Below are 23,405 nucleotides of genomic sequence, written 5' to 3'. Positions count from 1 at the left end.
TCAACGATTTACAATTCTCTGAAGGCAGGACATCTGAGAAATCAGAGACACTATGAAATGCTTGAACATATGGACCCAGTTGCAGTCATTGGTAATGTCTCAACTGCCCTTAAAGTTCGATTTCAAAGTAGAAACAGTCGTATAACATTTGTGTCAGCAGCTCTTCAGTCCAGATTTTTCCTTTTTTTGCACCAACTTTAATTTGCAAACTTATCTTTAAATTATCCGTCCATCTGAACTCGAAATGCTTTCTGCTCTCAGAGAATGAAAACTCCCTCAGCAGTCAGATGAACAACATTTACAGTCATAAACACATACAGCATCTGTATTTTGGCATTCACTATAAAAGCAGGAAGCGTTACTTTTAATTAATACTCCTAAGAAATCTATCGCCTACATTTTTAAGGATTGAAATACCTTGTACTTTAAAAAAATAAATGTGGCACCCTGCTAATTACACATGAAAAATGCCCCTACTAGAGCAGTGTATTCTAACTAAAGAGACGCACTGTTAAACTGCATTCCAGCCATTACAGCTCATGATCCGGTTTAAAGTCAGCGTATTTTTCAAATCTACACCCTGGCTCTGCGGCAACCTCTAAGGACAACAAGCTCCATGTCGCTTTAAGGCACTATTACTCCAGTCAGCCATGATGACTCAAGAAGATCAAGCCTCTACTCTACATGTTGCTCATAGAGAATCCATTATTATGGCTCAGCGGCAGACTCAGTTCCAATAATAGTATGTTTTATTTTTCATCTCATCTGTACCCGCAGGCTACTTCTTGGTAAAACAGTGCTCATCTTGTTTTCCATCACTGGCAATTGGCAAAGCATTTACTGAGCTCCAGAATCCAAACACCACTCTGGTTTTCCATTACTGCTCTTCTTCAGTGGTTTCGATGTGTGCAGAGCTTTATTTTGACTCATCAGCTGCATACAGCATGTTCCTCAAACACTTCCCTGCAGCGATCTCCTGCTTCATTTTGTAGTAAATCTACTTCACTCCACCATCAGACTGCAAAGTTCTGTGTTTAGTTTTTCTGGGAGGCAGGTGCATAGCCCTGGGTAAGGATGTTTCCTCTTCTACTCTGACACTTTGGCACCAGATGTAAAGGATTTGAATTAACCGTTTTAGATTTCAGTTATGGGCAAGTCTTATTTTCAAATGACTGCTATAGACTCTCATGTTTTTTCACGCTTTAATGTATTTTTGCTCCCTTGGATTGGTTTCAATCCAATCAATCAATTAGTCAAATCTTCAAGCTTTCGACTGATTTATCAAACTGAACAAGCCTACATTCAAATATTGTGTTAAAACTTAAGTTGTAAGTGCAGAACAGAAAAATCAGAACATGAGGTATAACTCAGCACCTTTACAGACCTATCACAGAGTCCCATATTTATTTCTTCAAATTTGGCACAAAAATCCACTTGGACTCAAAGATGAACTGATTGGATTTTGGTGGTGAAAGGTTAAGGTCACTGTAACCTCACAAAACATGTCTTTTGGCCATAACTCAAGAATTCACATGTCAATCAAGACAATGTCACACGAATGTCTAATAGGATAAAATTATGACAACTTGACTGTTGGCGGAGGCATACAACCACAAGAAGGTCATTTTACATTAAATCTCTTGGGGAGAGATATCCCCCACTTGTATTCATCCTTTATACCTTCACATCTGAAGGCATAAAAAAAGGGTCCTCCATTGGCTCCCGGCAGCTTCAGCCCTTTGTTCCTTCGCTCTTCACCCCAGTGAGGGAATTCCCCTTTCTTCCGCTGTATCGGCCCTTTACCTTACTGTTCAGAATCACACATTGTGCTTCTGTGGGAGTCTCTTTCTGTGTGTGTGAGATGTGCTGTTAATCAGCTGTGTAGCCTCGGGAAGGGAACAGCTCTCCTCGCTGACCCATTTAAAGACAACATGGTGGTGAGAGTAGAGAAAGTAGGACAGTACAAAACTTAAAAGGTACTGCACACAGAAGCTCACGGGCTAACACACGGACCGCACACACCTATCTCCTCGAGATCTGCTTTTGCACCGAAGATGGACCTTTCCATTTGTCTCACTCTGTCTCTTCCACCGCACATTATGCCATCATGTCAAAAGTGGAACAATAAGAAGGGCCATTCCACTAGCAGATAACACCACTACCATTGACTGCAGGGCGGACAGTGAGGCACCTGATCACGGAGAAGCACAGTCTCACACACATGCACGGGGAATTACGCATACATGAGACAAGATTAAAGGATTCTCTTCTTTTCTTGACTTGGTACGCGCATGCAGAGATTCCCTCACAAAGATAAGAAGCTGCTCAGATACAGCGACGAACAGTTTAAACTTCCTCTAAATATAGAGCTGTAGCTCAGCAAGACAACACATGTTTTAGTTGAAGCCAAAGAAATGACTGCTGATGATGTAGGATTATTTCTACAGATAACAATCTGTCTTGAACTATTTATAGAGGATGTGCTCACCTGCACTGCTGAAACATTTAGCAGAACACATTTTGGAACAGTATGTTTCCTTGCAGCCTCTCCTCTGTGGTTATAAAGAGGGAACAAACTCACTGCCCTCATCCTCATCCTCTTCTACTGCCACTCACTGTAGATCTAAACTAGACAGGAGCATGCAAATGTCGCTTTCACAAAGTGAGCCGGTGTAGCAAGTCTTAGATAATGCTCAATGCCCTTAATTAAAATGTAAAAGTCTTTGTAGGGGCTTTTTATGTTGTTTTGTTGTGCTTTTTGTTCATGTTTCAAATTGTCGGCACATTTTAATTAAGTAAAATGTAATTGTGTGGAGAAACATTTACACAAACAGTTCTGTTTGTACTGAACTGCATGTCTGCAAAATCATTCAGCTCACAGATCTATATTAATGTGTTTGATCCGTGTATTTGCTTCAATCTGAAGGAAATAAGTCTGATGAGTGGAACCTTCATCATAGTTGACAAAACAGTATTTCACCCAATGATCTACGACTTAATTTGCTGTCACAAAAGGTAGTTGCTATAGCAATATATTACAATATACACATTGTTGACAACTTAACGGAAGAAACAAAGTGTCTTCGTAAGCTTAAATTCTTGCTTTATAGCGTGGCCTTTTATTCCGACAGGGAGCTTTATGTTCAGAAAACAGACAAAAAGAAGAAAAAGTGCCAGAGGTGGAGCTGTAACTCATCCACACAACGAAAGCTGTACGGAACAAAAACAAGTAATGAGGAAGAGAAGAAGCAAAAATAGGGGAAAGGATGGAGAGAGGAGAAGATGAAAGAGGAGAGCAAGCGCGGACAGATTGAGGGGTGGAGGCAGAACGGAGAGGGAGGACAGAAGGATGAACAAGGGTAGGAGAAGAAAGGGAAAGATGCAGTGGGAAGAGGGAGGGAGAATGACATGGAGGGGGAAAAGGCAGTACAACACTGCAGGAGAGGAGAGGAGAAAAGAGGAGAGGAGCAGTGAGGTGGACAGACTGAGGAGGACAGAAGGCTGTGGAGTGATTCTGGAGTAGAACATAATTGAAGAGATGAAAGGCAGAGGGATACAATGAGAGGAAGAGGAGTGGGGATGAGAAAGAGGAGTGAATGGAGGTGAAGATAGAGGACAGGGGGAGAGGAGGAGGGATCGGAGGGTGTTTATGTATCATAAATAAAGACTGGAGTGTGTGTGTGTGTGTTTGAAATAGAAAGTAAACTCCCTAGGTGCATAGATGAAGCAACCTCAGTAGACTCCAGCATATCAGACTGGGAAGCGCTTGATTTATGCCACAAAAGGGGTGACACATGCAGTATTTTAGGTACATTAAAATAACAATAACCACTGAATTTTTGAGTTAGCTTCACAACAAGTTAATTACAGGCGGTTCTTCATCAGTCTTTGGTCTCATCGCACCAACAGAAACGTCTCAAAATGACACTTGCAGTTGCCGCCTGGCTAAACTAAGTGAGAGAAACCCAGCGCCCTGTCTCAGTTTACGTCATCTGCAGGTATTTAAAGACCCGACTGTGAGAAGGCAAGTAAGCACGCAATGCAGGATGCAGACGTCAGCACAGCACTTGAGTACTCTACGAGTTTGAAGACTGCATGCGAGATGTAAAGGTTTCGAAGTGGACACATGCATATGGTTTGAGATAGGTAAGTCAACTTTAGGTGAAACTGTCACTTTAAGATATTCAATGGACTTGACAGATTCAGGACAGAGATATGTCAGCACAGAAGTGTCATGTCATGTTCATCCATGAAAAAAAATCCCAAAGTATTGTAGATATGAGAATATTCCAGAAGGGCCATGAACCTGAAGGAATGTACAATGATACTCTCACACTTAGCTATGAGTAGGTCAACAACAATGATTTCTCCACAGTATAATGCGATGTCACATAGAGTGTAATGCATATGTATCAGCTTATTCATCGCTGAAGGTACACAACGTTATTGAGTGATCGTCACTCAATCGAGGTATTTTGTGTCTATTTCTACGAAATACATATTAGGAATTTGCAAGCTTTGACATCTTGACTGGAATTTTAAAATGAATAGATGTATGCATGTTTTCTGAGAGAAAAATATTATCCCTGTTTGTGAAAATAAATTTGGATCAAATGTCTCCAACACACATTTGCAAATAAAGACATGCTTTACAATCATTATTTTGTTAAATTACCACCTCTGCAAGTTCAGTGCCCTTCAGAAAGCCAACGCATCCACCTCAGTGAGGATAAAAGATTTAAGACTACCAGATGATTATCTTTTTCATGACTGCATCGCGATTTCAATGACTAATTTGATGAACAACTGTCTGAGAAAAAAAGGCCAACACATACAGGAAAAAGTTACTTGTCTAGCAGGTTTCTCAATGCATATTGTATGACTTCTTAAAAAAGTGAAAGGAGTTTGGTGTACTGAATAAGTCAGGACCTCTGAGAGAGAGAGAGAGAGAGAGAGAGAGAGAGAGAGAGAGAGAGAGAGAGAGAGAGAGAGAGAGAGAGATAGAGAGAGAGAGAGAGAGAGAGAGAGAGAGAGAGAGAGAGACAGACAGAGAGAAAAAGAGTAAATGAAAGAGGCTGAAATTAAGTTTTCCTGCAGAGATGTGAGGAAAAAAGGGGACAAAAGAAGTCAATTTGTGAAAAAGAGAGGCAGAAGAAAATAGAAATAAAAGGACAAATGTAATAGAGGGAGGAGAAAAGAAAACGGAGCAATAGATGTAGCAAGTGGGAAGGCTATATTTACACTCAAAGCAGGACGGTGACCAGAAAGTTGACAGTTTGAATCCCACTTGGGAAAATCTGGGTGAGAGAGGGAGGATGAAAAAGGAGGCAGAGAGGACAAGATGAAAGGAGCAGATGGAGAAGAGGCGGGTGGAAAGAGGCAGGGAGAGGAGAGGAGGAGAAGGAGGAGAGGAGGGGACGGTGAGCCGTTGTATTATTAATTGTGGTGAGATGTCCTGAAGTGCAGGAGCGAACCGTGCGTCCATTAGGGGCTCTGACGCTCCTGCTGCTGCTCTTCTCCTCTATTTTTGTTCTGATTTATTTCTAAATAGAGAAGCATGACTCACTCCATCCTTGTTTCCAACCTTTGACTCCTCTCTCCTTGTCTCCTCTACTCATTTCTGGTCCTTGTTTTTAGTTAGTGGCCAATACTGATATATGTATTCTTAGATCTTTGGACGAATTTTCATAGGCAAATACGTACAATAGAGGAAAGGAGAGAAAATTAGGGAACTTATACTACAACTTTGACAAAACAAATAATTGGATGGGGGGGTTGCGAAATGTGATATTTGCTACTTTCTTTCTGTACTATTTGGAGATGCTGACCAGCACAGCTGAACAAACTGTAGAAATCGTTTTGACACACACAGACAGAAACTCACACACAGATATATTCCTACACTACCAACAGTGGACTATGATTCTACACTGACCAAGTGTGGACCACGATAATGTTGGAGCTTATCAATACTCGATTGATTTTGCGCCGGGCCCCTTTAATACCAGGTTTCGCAACAAGGCCGAGATCCACTGCTGGATAGGTGGGCATGTGCGCACACACAAACCCACGCACATACTCACATGGGTTGTTAAATTGACTGGGGAGACACAGTGAAGTGGATTACTGTGATTTGGACATCACAAACTCATGACGAGAACTACTGGAGCCAATTTAGTTATACTGTGTGTGTGTGTGTGTGTGTGTGTGTGTGTGTGTGTGTGTGTGTGTGTGTGTGTGTGTGTGTGTGTGTGTGTGTGTGTGTGTGTAGCATTTATTTGTTTGGTGTTGACTAAATGTCACACAGTTTGTAGAACATTATACAGCTTTTGTGTTAAAATAATTATTGCTATTTCATGTCTCCATTAGTTTGTTTCTCTCTGGGTCCTCTGCTCATCAATTTACAGATTTTTTTATCAGCAGCTTCACACAGAGATGACCTTTAGAATGGCGAATCAGTACTTTGGGAACTTATTACAACGCATCATATAATATACACAGAGAAACTCTTTAAATTACCCATGTTAACCTTTTGGCCACTGTGGCATTAGCTGTGTCCTTCACAGGATCCAGCCTCTTAAGTGGAATCTTACTCATATAATAATAACACACACACATACAAACTAACACACAGATAGAACATTACACACAAACACATACCACATGTGCACAAACACACCAATGCAGATTAAATGTCACAATCCCTAATCAGTTTCTTTCAGATGTGCAGACTCTCACACCCACACACACACACACACACACACCCACACACACACACACACACACACACACACACACACACACACACACACACACACACACACACACACACACACACACACACACACACACAAACACATTTAGACACACATCCAGGTGGACTGGGTGCAGTAATCCTAATAATTGTTCCGACAGCAGTGAGGACAGCTGTGAAAGCCTGAATGACAGACTGGACAGAGAAATGGCCTCATTCACTCATTCGCTAACACCTGCTTATACAGTGTAAGGGCAGTGTGTGTGCGTGTGTGTCTGTGTGTGTGTGTGTGTGTCATGGTGTTTCATCATCGTTCAAGCCTTCATTGGGAGGCTGTTTCATCAAACGCTGAGTTATTCTGTTTAATATGTTCATGTTGAATTGTGAGCTTAGACTTTAGCAATAAATATACACAACATGCTCTACAGTTTCTCAGACACTCCCTTTGACCTTTCAAGTTCCAGCAAATTAGACAGGACTGATACAAGGAAGAATAAGTACACTAAAGGAGAAAGAATAAATGATATTTGGAAAGGTAAGGGGAAAAAAAGAATGAAGGAAACAACTATGGGAGGTAAGCTTTGAGTAGAGAAGCAGAGAGGACAGAGGGGACAGGATAAACCTAGTAACTTTTTACTTTTCTGTTCCAGGATACAGTGCCTCCCCTTTTCATATTTCATCTCTCCTGCTATTTATATTTAAAATAAAACTTTGCTGAATTATTGATTAATCAAGCCAGGGTACAGCGTTCAAACCCTAACACTCATCTGCACTGCCTAGTCAAACACATTCATTTTTCAGTAAAGGCACAACGTTGGATTCTGTCACAGTTTACATTCTAGTGCATGGTGAAGAGAGGAGTGACCTGTTCAAAAGATAGTGAAAGTAGACAACACTATGCTTTGACAAAATTTGCATATATTCAGAAATAGGATGTATTTCTTTGGCAAACACGTGCATTCAGTGGGATGTTAGTGGGATGAAAATGGCAAAATGGGAAAATACAAACAGTAGTAATTAAGTTTGTCTGGTTAGCAAGCTTACTGAGCACAACATCAAACCTACTAATGCAGCTAATAACTTCTTGAAGTAAAGTAGAACTTATTGGGTCAACATGTCACTATACTGAGATAACGTATAACATAAAGGTTTATATACCTGCTACCACAATGTGAAACTATATAAGCTAACATATAAGCTATATAACCCAACTAAGAGTCTACATCCTGGAAGGCAGCACTGGGAAGCTGCACAGTTGTACTTTGAGCGAAATGCTATCATAGGCACGTGCTCACAGTGACTATGCTAACATGCCAATGTTTAGCTGGTACAGTTTACCAAGCATGTTAACATGCTAACATTTGCTAATTAGCACTAAACACAAAGTACAGCGAAGGCTGATGGGAATGTGATTTGCTTTACAGGTACTGGTGCTAGATAACAAGTGACAAGATCGCAGAGTCATTACGATTCATCCTTTGGGGAACAACATAAAAAACGTCAACCCTTTCTTTTTCTTCTTCCCAATGTTTCTATACGTCTCTGTTGATCCATTCTCCTTCATCATCTTCAAATATGGTCTCAATCTTCCCCAGTCCGATTTCACCTTTTTTGGTAGCATGACTAGAACTTAAAACTTAGTAGCAGTAAACAGTAGTTAACACGGTGTCATCATCTTTTCTCTAAAATACTGAAGAAACCATTTTATCTGCTGGTCATTTTATCCATTTTTTACTCCCTCTGACATTTTTCTCTCCCTCTCTTTCTTCTTTCTATTCTCTCTTTTCATCCACTTTCTCTGAGAGCTGCAGGCCTTAACCCACATGATACAAACACACAGATGCATACACACTCTACAAAATATGTCTTCTTTATATCTGCATGTGTGTGAGTTAATAGCTTTGATTTGTCAAGGTCTGAATAACATTTTGAGCCATTCTTTCTCTTTGCTCTGTGTGAGTATTTTTGTCCCGTGTATGGTAGTAGTCCTTATATATAACCCTCTAGGGGTTACTATATATATTATCTCTAGGTCTATCTTGAGGCAGTGACAGTACATTACAGTACTGTACTATGAACAACTGTACTCTCCGGAGACCCCGAAGGCGTCACGCTGCCTCAAAGTAAATAAACACGAGTCATTCTCGATCTGCTTGACTGACTGACTGATTTACACGCATCCTTGCCTCTTTGTGTCTTATCTTTCATCTGTTTTTCTTCTCAGATTTTCTTCTCTCAACAGTACACTACATTTTTCGCACCGCCCCTTCCTTCCCTGTCACCTTTTCTATCTCTTTCCTTGCTTGACATAATACATACATCCTGAATTCTTTATTTTCATCTTCCCTTTCTAACTTCCTTTATTTCCCATTCTGTTGCTTCCTCTCCTCCTTTTTACCCCAAGCCTGTGTCTGGATCACTAATGAGGAGGCGAGAGGGTAGTTGGCCTTTACACTTGTTTCATTGTAGCATGAGCAAAATCAGTCTTTATCTTTATTTTTCTATCTATCTTTTTTCCATCCTGACCTTATTTGCATGCTTTCTTCTCCTCATCTATTTCCATTTCTTGCTCATTGTGTTCAGCTCATTATAGTGGCCTTTTTATTTCCCCCTTCATCTATTCTTCTTGCTCTTTCTTCACCTTTCTCTTATGGACAAAGAATGGATGAAAAAAACAAGTTTGCTTTGCCTGTTTTTACAAATTTGTAAAAATTAGGCTTCACTCATTCAATAGCATTGCATTGTCAGTTCAAAATGTGCCTGTACGGAACGACTTGCTTGTCCATCGGTATTGCTGCTTGCGGCTTTCTCGAGAACCTTTCATGCCCAGCATGCTGTTTGGCAGTGTAACAGTTGCATTTAACTTGTAAATCGGAGGTCAGAGCTGGGAATGACGTCGCACCCGAGATGACTTTGTTCAAGTACATTAAGTTGAACATTTTTATTGAGTTTGCTCCAGCCAGGTAATACCAGTTAATAGCAATCAAACACAGAAGTAACATGTTAATGAGACACAAAGAACTGCTGCTAAAGCATACTACTACATCTTTTTTACTGTTACAGAGCAGCCATCTTGGAGTTTGAGGTCAGGGTTGGTGGGGTTCGTCGGACTTTCAGGTTCCGAAATCCAACTTTATGCGACATTTCGGTCAAAATTTCTGACTGGGAACTAAAACATTGCATCTTCCCAGCTCAAATGGAATGCAACATTGATATCGTTGCAAGCTATGGAAAGTGAGCTGTACCCAGCATACCGTTCAGCAGGGTAACAGTTAATTGGGGTCCACTCTCAATAAACTACACAGTATGTACATAATGCGCTACTAATTAATAGGTCCCGTAGAGCTCAAGAGCTCTCACTCAACACTGCACTTTATTGCGTCCTCAGCAACACACCTGCCAAGTGTGAAGTCGATCGGATAAACTGTTTTCGAAAAACCGAAGAACAGACATTCAGACCGAGACCTCTTTCAATTCAGTTCTATGGACTGTTGGAGGCCATGTTACTCTGATTTCTAAGTGACAAAAAAATCCTTCTCAAGACAATTTTTTGATTGATTTGTTTCAGTAACTCGTGGTGAAGCTAAGATTGTTTCCCAAATTCAGTAGTTGCTATTGCTATGCCATGAGTTTTTATTGGCATGTTTGCTGAGAAACAGTTTGTTAGCATGTAGCTTATAGCATTCTATCTGACAAAGCAAGTTGGTTTGTTGCTGCCCGTCTAGTGATTTCATAGGACGACAGACAGAGCTGGAGGTAGTTTATAAAAGACCAAAGAAGATAAAATAGGATATGAAATATTGGTCTATAAACACTGACAAATACTGAATCCTCCGAGGAAAGATGCTCATCAATTTCTATTTGTGCTGAATGGTATCGATTGTCTGGGAGGAGATGATATAAGCCTTCATTTGTTTGTTTGCATTTTGTTTGAAACACAGGCGCATGATAAAAGAGCAGTATGTGACACATTAAATATTTTTCAATGTTGTTGCCGGCTCGCACTGCAATTTCAGGTGCACCTTAAGTGATTTTGGTCTGGAAAAAAGCTACTAAATAAGGGAATCTGTTGGTTTTGCGCTTAATGACGAAGCTTCTCTTGGCTATGACGACTTATGAACTCTTAATTGTTTTTAACATGGACTCTTCGAAGATCAATCAACGAGCTAAAATAGACCAAATTTCAAATTGAAAATGAAATCAAATAAATGGAGCTTCGAAGCTTCGAACTATTCAGTACAGCTCTACGTATTTTCTTACGTTGATAAGTTTCATATACTGTTAAGGCCTACTGATAACGAGGGCACTGACGTCCGTTGATGCGCGGTAATGAATAATGTTATTATTGTGAAGGGAGGGAAGGGCTTTCAAAACGCCAGTAGCCACAGAGCCTTATATTGAGGCGCTTCTGCCTATATTGTAGCCGATTATCTAGCTGTTGGTTGGTCTTTAAAACACGTGCAGGAGTTTATTGGTGGCATTGTTGTGTCGGTAAAATTAGTGCAAATAAAAATTAACCAATCTCTTTCTCGCTCGCTCAGTAGACTGTGAATGTGCGAACGTGGAAACTAGGCCAGCGACATAGAGGATTACAAAACACGAAAGCAGCAGGACAATGCGGTAAAATTGGGCAATATAGCCACCCAAACTGACATTTGGAATTGAGCAGTAAAACAGCAAGAACAGGTATGTGCCTGGTCATTGTGTAATTTTCAAATTTTGCATCTGTGGATAGTTTGTGGATAGGTTTTGTTTTTTATTCACGTAAAACGGCACTGTGAACGACAATATGTTGTGAAACACGTTTTTCTTGCTGGAATACTAGATACATGTATCTGTGTGTGAGAGACTTTGTGTGCACACTGCACTGCATATACGTGTAACACTCCTCTTACCTCCACCAGATGTGGCGTGGGGTTGAAGCCACACAGGTTACACACTTGGCCTTGGCACTGCGTACAGGTGTTGTAGTTGGGCGGGTCGGAGCTGCCGATGTTCAGTTCTGTTTTACAAAGAGGACAGTTCACTTTAGGCTTCACAGGCTCTGGAGCAGGCACAGGGGCCACCACGGGCTTCTGCAGTGCCTTTTGTAGATGAGTAGGTGTTGGCTGATGTTGCTGTCCTTGCGGCCCTTTTTGATGATGCGCGGGCGACTGTTGTTGCGGCATTCCTTGTTGATGGGGCATGGTCTGCTGCTTGTTGGTTGATGCATGCGGTCCACTAATTTGGGAACCTCCCATTTGGCTCAGCGCATGAGGACCCCCCATTTGGCTTGATGGATAAGGGCCTCCCATTTGGCTCTGTGTATGAGGACCCCCCATTTGGCTCGGTGGATAAGGGTCTCCCATTTGGCTCTGCACATGAGGACCCCCCATTTGGCTCGGTGCATGAGGACCCCTCAGTTGGCTTGATGGATAAGGGCCTCCCATTTGGCTTGGCACATGAGGACCCCCCATCTGGCCCGGCGCTTGAGGACCAGCCATTTTGCTCTGCACATGAGGGCCAGCCATTTGGCCCGGCGCATGAGGACCCCCCATTTGGCCCGGCTCATGAGGACCAGCCATTTTGCTCGGCGCTTGAGGGCCACCGATTTGGCTCGGCGCTTGAGGGCCACCCATTTGAGTTGGACCATGAGGGCCCCCCATACTGAATGGTTTGGTGCCAGGGGCCCCTTGTTGTTGCTGCCTGTTGTCAGCAGTTGCATTACTGAATACCACCTTGCCTCGTGCAGGGCTTGGCTGGGTGGAGGCAGTGGGTAGAGGGTCAACATTGATCAGGGTACTCGCCTGATTGAGCAGCGATGCCCCGAAGCCAAACAGTTTGGTAAGACCGTCCTGAGCAGGAGGAGGGGCCTGACTCTGAGGTCTGTGGGCTGGGGAGGAGCCAGCACTTCTGGTCTGGTCATGGCGCGCCATAGGCTGGTGCATTGGAGAACCGCGACCCAAATCGGGCTGGGACGGAGCCTTTGCCAAGCCGGGGAGGGGCACAGCTCCAGGGTGGGGAATCCGTGGTCCCCCAGGCTGGTTGAGGCCTCCTGTAGGACCTCCAACAGCTCCTGGAGCCCCGGTACCTCTCTGAGAGTATGGGTCGGACCTCATGCCCTGCTGAAAGGACCCTGTCTGAGTCTGGGGGCCGCCAGGGCCTGCGTGTCTCTGCAAGCCTGGAGAGGTATGAGGCTGAGTCTGGGGCCCTGGCTTAGACCCAGGGTACGACTGGGGCTGAGACTGGGGCTGAGACTGGGGCTGAGACTGGGGATACTGCTGGGACTGGGAGTATGGCTGGGCCTGGGAGTAGGGTTGACTCTGGCCGTAAGGCTGAGACTGATGCTGCTGCTGATGTTGCTGCTGCTGCTGCTGCTGCTGCTGATGTTGCTGCTGTTGCTGCTGCCGCTGGCTGGGCTGACTCTGTGCCAAAGGTTTGGGCTGTGCCACTGCTGCTGCTGGCTGTATTGGCTGAGGTGCAGGCTGCTGAGGCTGAATGATGGGTTTGGCTTGGTGGGACGGAGAGTGAATCTGCTGTTGGCTCTTAGATCGAGGCGTGGTCATATCAATGCCAAGAGCTCTTTGCATCTGACAATTCAGACACAGCCACTCCTGGACCTGCAGACAGAGAACAGACAGGTTTGCTGTTATTGTAACCTTCCCCTGGGCAGAATCATTTTAGCTTGTACATATCAGAGATATTCTGTATCAGCTTGTTCCAACTCATCATTGATGCTAAAAAATCTATACTGAGGGGAATATCTAATACCTGTGTAATAACTTATGACTGCACCAATCCCTCAAAATAGAAATGGAAATATTTAAGATGTATTGTGCATCATCGTATATGTAACTATCCAAATTTAGCGTGATATATTTGAGATCTTCACTAGAATTTAAAATGAGAATCTCAGGGTTGCAGCCACGCTTGGCAACATGTGTTATCACTGACTGGGCTATTGAGGATGAAGAAGTTATGGTTGCTGTTTAATTTAGCGGTGTTTGAAAAGTTAAAGCAAGTGAAACAATTGATAAAAAGGAAAAGAAAGACCTGTATGAATCTGTATGATTAATTGATTTCCCCTTTTAAAGCTGATTGCTATTGATTGGTTGAAATATCATCGCCAACTCAGACAGAGTGCACCAGTATCTATTCTCAACCACATGGACACTGTATTCATTCAGCCAACTTCAAAGCTGCAGACGATAGAGAGAGTGCATTTGGATGGCTACACATAGAATATGGTCCATCTTTCTTCCCGTTGAAAACAGAAGTGCAGAGAGAATAGTTGCAATCAACCAGAAATAGAAGGAGAAAGAGGTAAATCCACCACAAATTGACTGCAGCACTGAGTGATTGCTGAGCCGAAACCGCAATCTGAGTGAAAAAGCATTACATCTCTCACAGACACAGACGTAAATCCACACGGGTACACAGGTATGCATGCACATCAAGTGACACAAGCAAGACACAAACAGATATAATAACAGACGCACACAGTCAGAAAAATGAATGCGGAACATCCATCAGCGTCTAAAAATAAAAATAAAAGCATCACCCCTCCTCCTCCTCCTCTTCTCCATGTCTTCCTCCTTCCTTCTCTTCTTCCTCCAGATGAGAGCTGATACTCCCTTGTGTCCGAACCTTGCTTTGCTCTCTAATTCCTCCCGACTGAAAAAAGCACACAGCTCCTCTCTGAACTGTGTCAACCTGCTGTCGTCCTGTGTGTCCTACCGTGGCTTTGCATCCACCACAGCCACCCCAGCCGCCATATATAGTGCTATTTTAGCTCCTCTGCAACCAAGAGCAAAGCTAGTAAATCTGTGCACGTTTCAAGCGTTTCTCCCGTCCCCTTTCCTTCCCACAATGCAACGCGCAAACGTACTGTATCACCCCGCCCGGAATCTGCCGAAACCCCCCTCGATTTTTTTTTTGCTGAAGGACAAGTGGCTCCGTGTATTTAAAGGGAAGATGTGGGGGAAAAAAATGTCTGCATCAGTCACGTACCCAAACTAAGCACTTCCTCCCACTGTGCTGTCCCAGCCTGCTTTGCAGTCTGGCATTTTCTAGCTTGGCAGCATTACTGATCCCATTCTGTTAACTCAGCGGCTACAGCCTGACATCCTCCTTTCCTCCTTAACACATTCTCTTTGTAGCTGTCTTTCCTCTCCTCTCAGCTTCTCTTCTCCCTGTTTTTTTTTCTTCACATCCCCCCCTCACACTTTCCCATTTTTCTTGTTTTCCATCTTTACCCCCATTTTTCCATCCTCTCTCTGATCAGCTTGAAAATGTAGGTCTCGTTCCTTGAATAGCTGAAAGCGGAAGGAGATTTGAAAGTATAATTTTGCTGTGCATGCTCCTCCCACGTTGTGCTGCCATAATTACATCTGATGAAGATGGCAAGAGGGAGATGAAGAGAGGTAGATAGGGAGAGAGAAAAGGGAGGGTGGGGGGGCTGGTTTTAATGAGTCCCTGTCTTTCCCTCTGCTTCATAAGCAACATCACCAGAGACACTTGAATGAATGAGGGATAAAGCTAGGGATGGAGGGACGGGAAAGAGCAGGGAGGAGATGGAGCGAACAGTGGAGGAAGAGGAGTCAGCAGTTTCTTTAATCCGGGCAGCTCTTCAGCTCTCATCATGTCGAGCTTAATCAAGAGCAGCACCGAATATCCACCTCTGCTTCACTGTGGTTAAAACCAGTTAATCCTTAACACACCTGAGTCCTGTTGCTAACAAGTGAGGAAGAATCACGTTCCTAGGGGTTTGTTTAAAGGTTCAGATTTCATCTTACTGCATAGAGGCACTAACCCAGGAAGGGAGTTTTAAAGAGAGTGAGTGGAGATGAATTAACTCTCCACTGCAAAACTTGCTCGATCATCTGACCCTCCAAAACCGACCCAGGCCTTATGTTGAAAACCACAGCTCTGCTCATAGGTTTGACAGGTGTCTTGTGGACCTCTGAGCATTAAGAACAGGTGTCACCTCAAGTTATAGCCAATTTACTGCTTTATGGTACTTTCCTACTTTTCTACACTATGTAGAAAACGTTTGGTAATTTTCCTGAAAAACTCATTTTTGCAGAAGCAAAGTCTATTTCTGCCATTTTCTGTATAATTATATTTAAAGTGTCGTAATGTTTATGCAAAACTAAAAGCACTATGGTTAATGGCATTAAATAAAGATGAAACTTGGAGAAATGGAGCATTTGGACCCCACGTGGGGGTGTAACCTCCAGCCACTGGAGTGCTGCAGGAATGAGTCCTAAAATCTGAAAATGACTTAACGTTTGTGTACTTCTGGTTCCCTGGTCTCAGAGTCAATGTTTTTTTGAATGGGATTTTGGTTAGATACCTAAAATGTGGTGTGTTCATTCAAAATCTGGCACCTTCCCGCAGGTTTCCGAGGAGATGTGGATGAGTTTATTTGTGCTTCATAAGGTTTTATTCTTCTGATTCACGGCTGCCGGTCCCTCTCTTCATTCACTCTCTAACTCGCTCGACCACCGCTGCTCTCTCTCGCTCTCTCTCTCTCTCTCTCGCTCTCTCTCTCACCTGTTGAGCTAAAGAGGAGGGGTGCATTTTGAATACTATTTCCAAACAGCAACCAACAATGTGCTGCATATTTTACCATGAAGGAAGTACTTAATGTACTGTGTATTTTAGCATCTGTTTGAGTGCCAGACTTATCCAAAAAGAATCCTATTACCTAACAATAAGATGTTTTTTCAGTGCCTTCCAAATTGGCCCATTTTGCCGTTAAAAATATCATAAGAGCATTTTTTTATCAGCCACTTTTAAAGACCAACTGAATTTAATTTGCATGTTTTATTTCTGCTACAGTATGCATATCTGCTCTGTAGATCAAATGTTGTGTGTTCTCCTTTAAAAATGCTAGTTGATAGACTCCATATAGCCAAATTAAATTGTTTCATTTTGTAACTTATTTGTATGAAGCAGTAACGTCACCATTCAATCATAGACAGACGATCACACTGACTAACAGCCAGACAGCAGGCTACTACACAACACAAGAGCCTCAGACTTTGAATAACACCTGCTAGCTTTTCTGCTAAAGTCTCCTTCTTTTTCCAACTTACCAACATGGACACACATTTTGTCCTGCACTTGTTGAATGAGCCAAACACACTGCTAATGTCAGTTTTGTTCTTAGAAAGCTAACTACAGAAATAACTCTCTACACGTGATTTATAAAGGTAAAGTGCAGGCTCGTTCACTTTGTCTCTCGTCCCCCTGCTGGAGCTCAGCCTGTCAACCGCTTAAAAAATGTGCAACAATTTGTATTTCTGATACTTCCCCCAAAGACCTTTATTTCTTATTCAAAATTCATTGGGAATAAAAAAAAAAAAGTTAATTCAGTTGGACTGAAAGGCAACTAAAAGGTGTTTATTGTCAAGAATAGATCGTGGTCATGGTTAAAACAAACTAATGTTACATGTTGGTTTGAGACAGAGAGTGGCGGTGTTATTCAGTCAACATAACACACTATGTCTGCCTTTTACTATGAGAGAGAACATCATCACTCCATGTTTCTTACAGCCACGTGGTCTTTTGCTTAATGAGTTATACTTGTTCCTATACAGTACAAAAGGTCACACAGGACAGCTCAAGCAGCACGATACTAATTACTTGAATCAATTTGAAAAGCCACAACTGCATTTTGTATGATTAGAGATTCAGCTGCTGAATGTGATATCAGGTACCTGCTTGGAAATAATATGACAAAAAGGTCTCGCACAAATCAACTCACACAAGTGGAAGTACGTATGCACACACAGAGACCTATTTATACCCAAGACTAGAAATACTGCTTTCCGACACACACACACACACAGACACTGCAGACCATGACTGCAGCCTCTCATCCCCAGCTTATCCTAAGAAGCTCAGCTCTCCTCAAACCTGCAGGACTCAGATTTCCACAATTTCTGTTCTTTCTCTCACTCTTATGTCTCTGCAGACAACTATCCATTCACTTAACCACACACACACACACACACACACACACACACACACACACACACACACACACACACACACACACACACACACACACACACACACACACACACACACACACACAGGTCTGAACTCATCTTGTAACAATCATTAACTTGGAGGTCAGGTCCATCTATTCAAGAGGTTGAATTCTGTCATCTCGAACACACACACACACACTAAAAAGATCATTTAATTTGATCATTTAATCAAGTCTACAGTTGAACAGATGTTGAACTGGGAAATGGATTTGATGATGGTCAAATTAAAAAAAGAATATTACTACCTCTACCTCTTTAAAGACCAATACTGTTGTAGTGATAGAGAGACTGGACTTTACCGAGGAGTCAAAGTAGAAAGTCTAACACATGTTGATGTTGATTTGTTATGTCACACTAAACAATGTGAAGCTACTTTGATAGGATATTCAGATTTAAAACATTCATTTGTGATCGACAACTTCCTGTTCTGTCGCCTTTAGTGCACCACTGGGGGAGTTTGAGTACTGCAATTAAATTCAATAGTTACAAAGCTTTGATTAATACGTGGACATGCATAAGATAATTAAATAGAGCTCAAGAGCACAATGTTCTTCTTAGATCTAGCCCCTTAATTTTGACTTCATAGTCAATGAGTTATATCAGTAACAGTTGGTTACCGCTGAATGTATGAACTTGAAGCAGGTGCACTACCCTTCATGCTTTGGGGAGAAAGGCTGGTCTGCTGTGCTAGCTCCCTGTATATATATATATATATATATATATATATATATATCAATTATCAATTTTTTTCTTTCTATGTCGACTCCCAGACTTTGTTTTCCTATGTACACTACATTGAAACTGTAAACATAAAAAGACACACTTAGTCAGTCCTAAAGGCAGCAGCAGAAAAGCGACCAGCAAATCTGAAAGACTTCATTAAACTGCCTATTGCTTGAATCTCTGGAGTGCTATAACTTCTGGCTTTAACAGGAGCAAAACAATTAAATGAATGAAGCTGCACTATCTGTTAAAATAGTTGGAGTGTGATAGCCCATATCAGCTCTAGGAGTCGAAGTCTCACGGAGCAGAGTTCATTGTGACTCTAATCTAATATGTCATTAATTAGCATTGAGACACCGAGAGAGGAGCGGAGAGGAGGAGGGAGAAAAACCGAGATCCAATCAAAGAATTAAAACAGCATAGAGGAGAGAATCTATGAGGTCTCCCTGCCTTCCATCTCTTTCTCCCTGATGTTTTTTCAGCTTGTCTCTACCAATTAAGAGAATAGCTAATAGGACGTGAACTGGGCTACCTGGTAGTCTATGTGGTTATCAGGTGTTCAGTGGCCTAAGTTACACTGAATACAGTATAGAACCAAGAAATAAATGTTAGAAGAAAGAAAACTGAAATTCATTTTCTTGTTGTCGTCCACAGCCTGGACTCCTAAAAATGACGTTTCCATACAACAAAACTGCATTATTAATTGCCTGTCGAGGGAAACGTAATTTGTTTTTCATCCAGGAGACAGCTGTTTGTATCCTGTGTGAGACCAACAGTCAAACTTGACTTAACAAACATATCTATTTTAATTCAAATCATGATGTTTTACTGAACCTAAACAAGTAGTTTTGGTTGCCTAAACATAACCAGGTCATTTTGTCGCGAAATTTAGTCTAGAATGCAGTTTAGTTGTATGAGAATGCGATACTGTAGACAGGGTTGGTGGTCCAATATTGTTGTGCAGGTGGATAATACATAAAGTACGCATACCCTACAAACACACACACACACACACACACACAGACTAACCTCTGAAAAGAAGTCACTGTTCTGTCATCAGATACGAGAAGAAAAAGACTATTTCAGCTATTTCCTGTGGCTGTCGGACTCAAAGTGTGACATGGATACAAACCCAGTGACACTAAAAAACACACACGCATACACTACACACTCTGACTCGCTGACCAGCTGTCGTCATAAAATATTCACATCACAGATCTCCAAACACTGTGAGTTACTGAACAGGTGGTACCGACGTGTCACGGAGAAAATAAAACGTCTACAGGCATTTTACCTTTACTTTTACTTCACTCGACACAATAAAACAACCATCTTACAGTGGCGTCTCCTTTAATATGACCACCTCGGTGTTGCAAAGAGGCTTGAGTCTAATCACATGAGTTATAAAAATTCATAGTTTATGTTCTTCAAGCTGCAGCTGGGACTAATATAGTGTGCTGTATACACTGTAGCGTATCCTGTGACGTGAGGCTGAAACAAACAAGTGCCCTTTATTTGACTCTGTTGCACCGGGTTTGTCAAAGTCAAGCCCAGAAACAAACAGGGGCCACATCAGCATTTCAATGAATTAATTATCAATGACAATGAACGTCTGATTTAATTAATCTGGGAATATCTCTGAGGTGTCCTGAGACAGTAAAACAACAGACGAGGCGGTGGTGAGGAGCAACATGACAAATAGCAGAGGAGTCCATTGTTTTATACATTCTACATGTCTGCTAAACCAGATGGTAATCTGCCGTTTATCAAACATACATACCTTGGACACTGATTTCATTCACGTATCCCTATGACTTGCATTGATATTGGACAATTTTGCACCGAACAATATACGTCCAATGCCAATGTATAGTGACAACGCAGGAAGTACCGACCCCTCTATGTGGAGAAGGCGAGACCGAAGGTTGTATCCCACCACTGGCCTACATACTAATGTTTACAATTGACAATGTAATCTAGGGTTTTGTAGAGTCATCCAATATCAGCTTTCTCATCTGGCGTTAAGGTTGATAATGAAGAGCGATGTTTTAAACTGTATGTTTGAGATGCCCCGTCATCAGGTTTAACTGAGCATATAATGCACATTATATATTAAGAGAAACGTTAAGTTTCTCTTTGTAATAACTGAATTGCAATCTTATTGAAATAAGGATGGTTCAGTATGACAATATTTACTATGAGACAATAAAAAATGACACATAACATATCACCTACCACCATATAGAATTATACCTGAACAAACATTTTAACGTAAAACAAAAATTGCACAAGTTTTATTCATTTTTTTGTCCTATGCTGCGCTCTGAGTTAGCCCTTGGCTATAAAAAAAAAACACTCAGTTTCATCCTTTTGACACTAAGAACCAGATATGGACACTTCACATTACAAGAAGTGACAAACTGAAATATGAACTCTTTTCTTAGTTTTCTTATTTTTCCTTGCGACAGCATCAGTGGGCGAGAAAAACAGCACAGAGATTTTTCATTGCACAATTTCACTCACTATGGCGAAACGGTGGGAGGTCTTTTATAGAAATAGGAGTACGACATGTTTACAGGTGCCTTCATTACATCAAACTCAGGCTGAATTAACTTCCCATGAGCTGTAATTGGCTCAGAGTGGCTAGAAATGTCACATGTAATGTACGGCAAATGAAGCCCACCGCAGGCATTAGACGACGTTTATGTTCTGCCGTTGTGGTCTGGCCTGAGCAGCTCACTTTCTCTGTCATGGGAACAGGCCAGACTGTATACACACACACACACACAAATACCCACATGTACTGTAGTGCATTAGACAGCCTCACATGCTCCTGCACAATCCATATGCACCTCCACAGAGGGACGTGCACACAGCTTTTAATAGACCTGTCCAATCGACCTGGTGTGCAGTCTTTCAGGGCAAAGTGGAGGAGTGAAGGAGGCAGAGCAAGAGGACAAACATACAACAGTAGGAGTGTTTGTGGAAATGCAGGGTGAGGATGAGGATGAGATGAATGTGGAGAAACAAGAGAGGAGAGAAGAACCGATGCTTCTCAGGTTGGGTCGAGTTTGTTCACGGAGCAATTAAGTTTTAAAATGGAGAATGGAGAGATGAGAACTATTTAAAAAACAAATGAAAGAACCTAATAATGTGTGCGTCTCCTCAGGACTCATCACATGTTAATAAATGGATGTTCTTGCATTATCGCTTAGAAATAAAATTAATAACTGTTAAGTGGTTCCCCATTTCTTTGATGATGTGTACTTCCTGGTTTAAATATACTACAAATGATTTTATCACAGAAAAGGAAACTGTCCTAACATGAACTACTGCTCCTACGTCGTCTGATGAGCAAACAATACTTCATTCATTCATAGGACAGGACATTTTTCACATCATTTGAACACATATTTTAATAACAGCTGTTATTTCTTTAAGTTGACTTACATCCCCCAATTTTGTGGTGACTTTTCTTTCACTTTGTTTCATTGATGTGGACAGGCAGCTAGCTATAGCTACTCTAGGCAGGAATTTGATGTTCCTATTCTTAATCCCACCTACAAGGCTCTGATTGGTTGACCAACAATGGATCTATAAGAATTGCTAAATCGCTAAGATTTGACAAATATGTTTTACCTTCCATCATGGGAAGTTAGATGAGACAAATATTTACGATGCCTATCTATGAAACTAAGATAAGTAAAGGAATTTGTGTCGGACTCAAGTAAATCAGGATCACGTAGAAATGTATGAATGAACGCACAAAGACGTTAACATGCTGTGTAAAAAAAAGCAGCAGTATCAGTAAAAAGATGAATTTATTGAGGACATCATGTCAGTATGAAACGTGCATGAAGATTTACTGCATGACAATTACTGAATGTTACAATTAATGAGGAGGAATGTATTATATGAGGAAGGCCAATATGAAAATGTAACATGAGCGGATGTGCAGTGAGCACACGCTGTATGTTTCACATTTATCTTGACTGTCAGTCATTGAGTGGAGGCTCTTATGCAGAGTGACTCCAGTGAGTGAACAGTTTGTCCGGCCGCTCACAGCCATGGCAGCAGACTAATGTACTGATCAATATTCCTCACAGAGAGAGGACGTTCCAGGAAGTATTCCCATAATGAAGCACTGAGATGCTAAAGCTAATTATGGAAACACTCACGAACACACACATTTGTATTCCTTCTGCATACTTGTGAGGACACCCGTTGACATGACGCATCCTCCAGCCCCTAAACCAAAACCTCGACCACCGCATCTACATGCCTATTTACCTTAATCTAATTCTAACCTGAAACAAGTCTCAACCAACCCTTCTCGTCTTTTGCCCTTCTAACAACTTACATTAAAAATTAAAAATAAAAAAATAATACTTTTTACTTGCACTTGTAACTAAAAATGTATTTTAAAAATACGGACTTAGTGAAAATCAAGTCAGAGAAATAGGTCAAAGAGAAAGCAAAGTTCATATGCTGTGCATAAGGTGAAAAGCTGTAGTGACGAGTGTGTGTGTCTGTGTGGATTCTGTTGTTGTTGCGTGGTCGTGTAGTTGTGAGTGACCTTATTGTTAAACACTAACAGCCCTGGTGATGTGTGTGCAGAGCATGTACAGCCTCGTTGCCTGCCTTTGCTTGCATCCATGACATCGTGTATGGTGCGTATTGAGTCTGTGTGCGACTTCAGCATGACACTGGAGCACTATTTAGGGGCGACGTCATGATTGCCACCGTGTATTTTGCACACTGCTCCCATGTATTGCTCTCCTGTAAGGCTCATCAATGCATTAGATATATAATGAAACAGGAGCAGTGATTTTTCCAATATGTACTAAATTGGCTGGTTGCACAAGAATGAGACTAAGGACATTATAGTA

The 23,405-nt window shown here is 41.8% G+C and overlaps 1 protein-coding gene across 1 annotated transcript in view; it reads right to left on the bottom strand.

Annotated features, from left to right (window-relative positions):
* The window catches only part of bsna (bassoon presynaptic cytomatrix protein a), a gene marked incomplete at both ends in the record, with an annotated part of 122,031 nt that overhangs the window by 50,749 nt on the left and 47,877 nt on the right, over positions 1–23,405 (bottom strand). Inside the window, one exon of the mRNA XM_079182287.1 lies at positions 11,650–13,353. Within this exon, the coding sequence (XP_079038413.1) occupies positions 11,650–13,353 (1,704 nt within the window). The remainder of the gene's footprint in view (positions 1–11,649; positions 13,354–23,405) is intronic.

Source organism: Pholis gunnellus, assembly GCF_910591455.1.
Source record: "Pholis gunnellus genome assembly, chromosome: 2".
NCBI lineage: Eukaryota > Metazoa > Chordata > Actinopteri > Perciformes > Pholidae > Pholis > Pholis gunnellus.
Note: the sequence above shows the minus strand (reverse complement) of the source record. Positions and strands in the feature narration are given on the sequence as shown.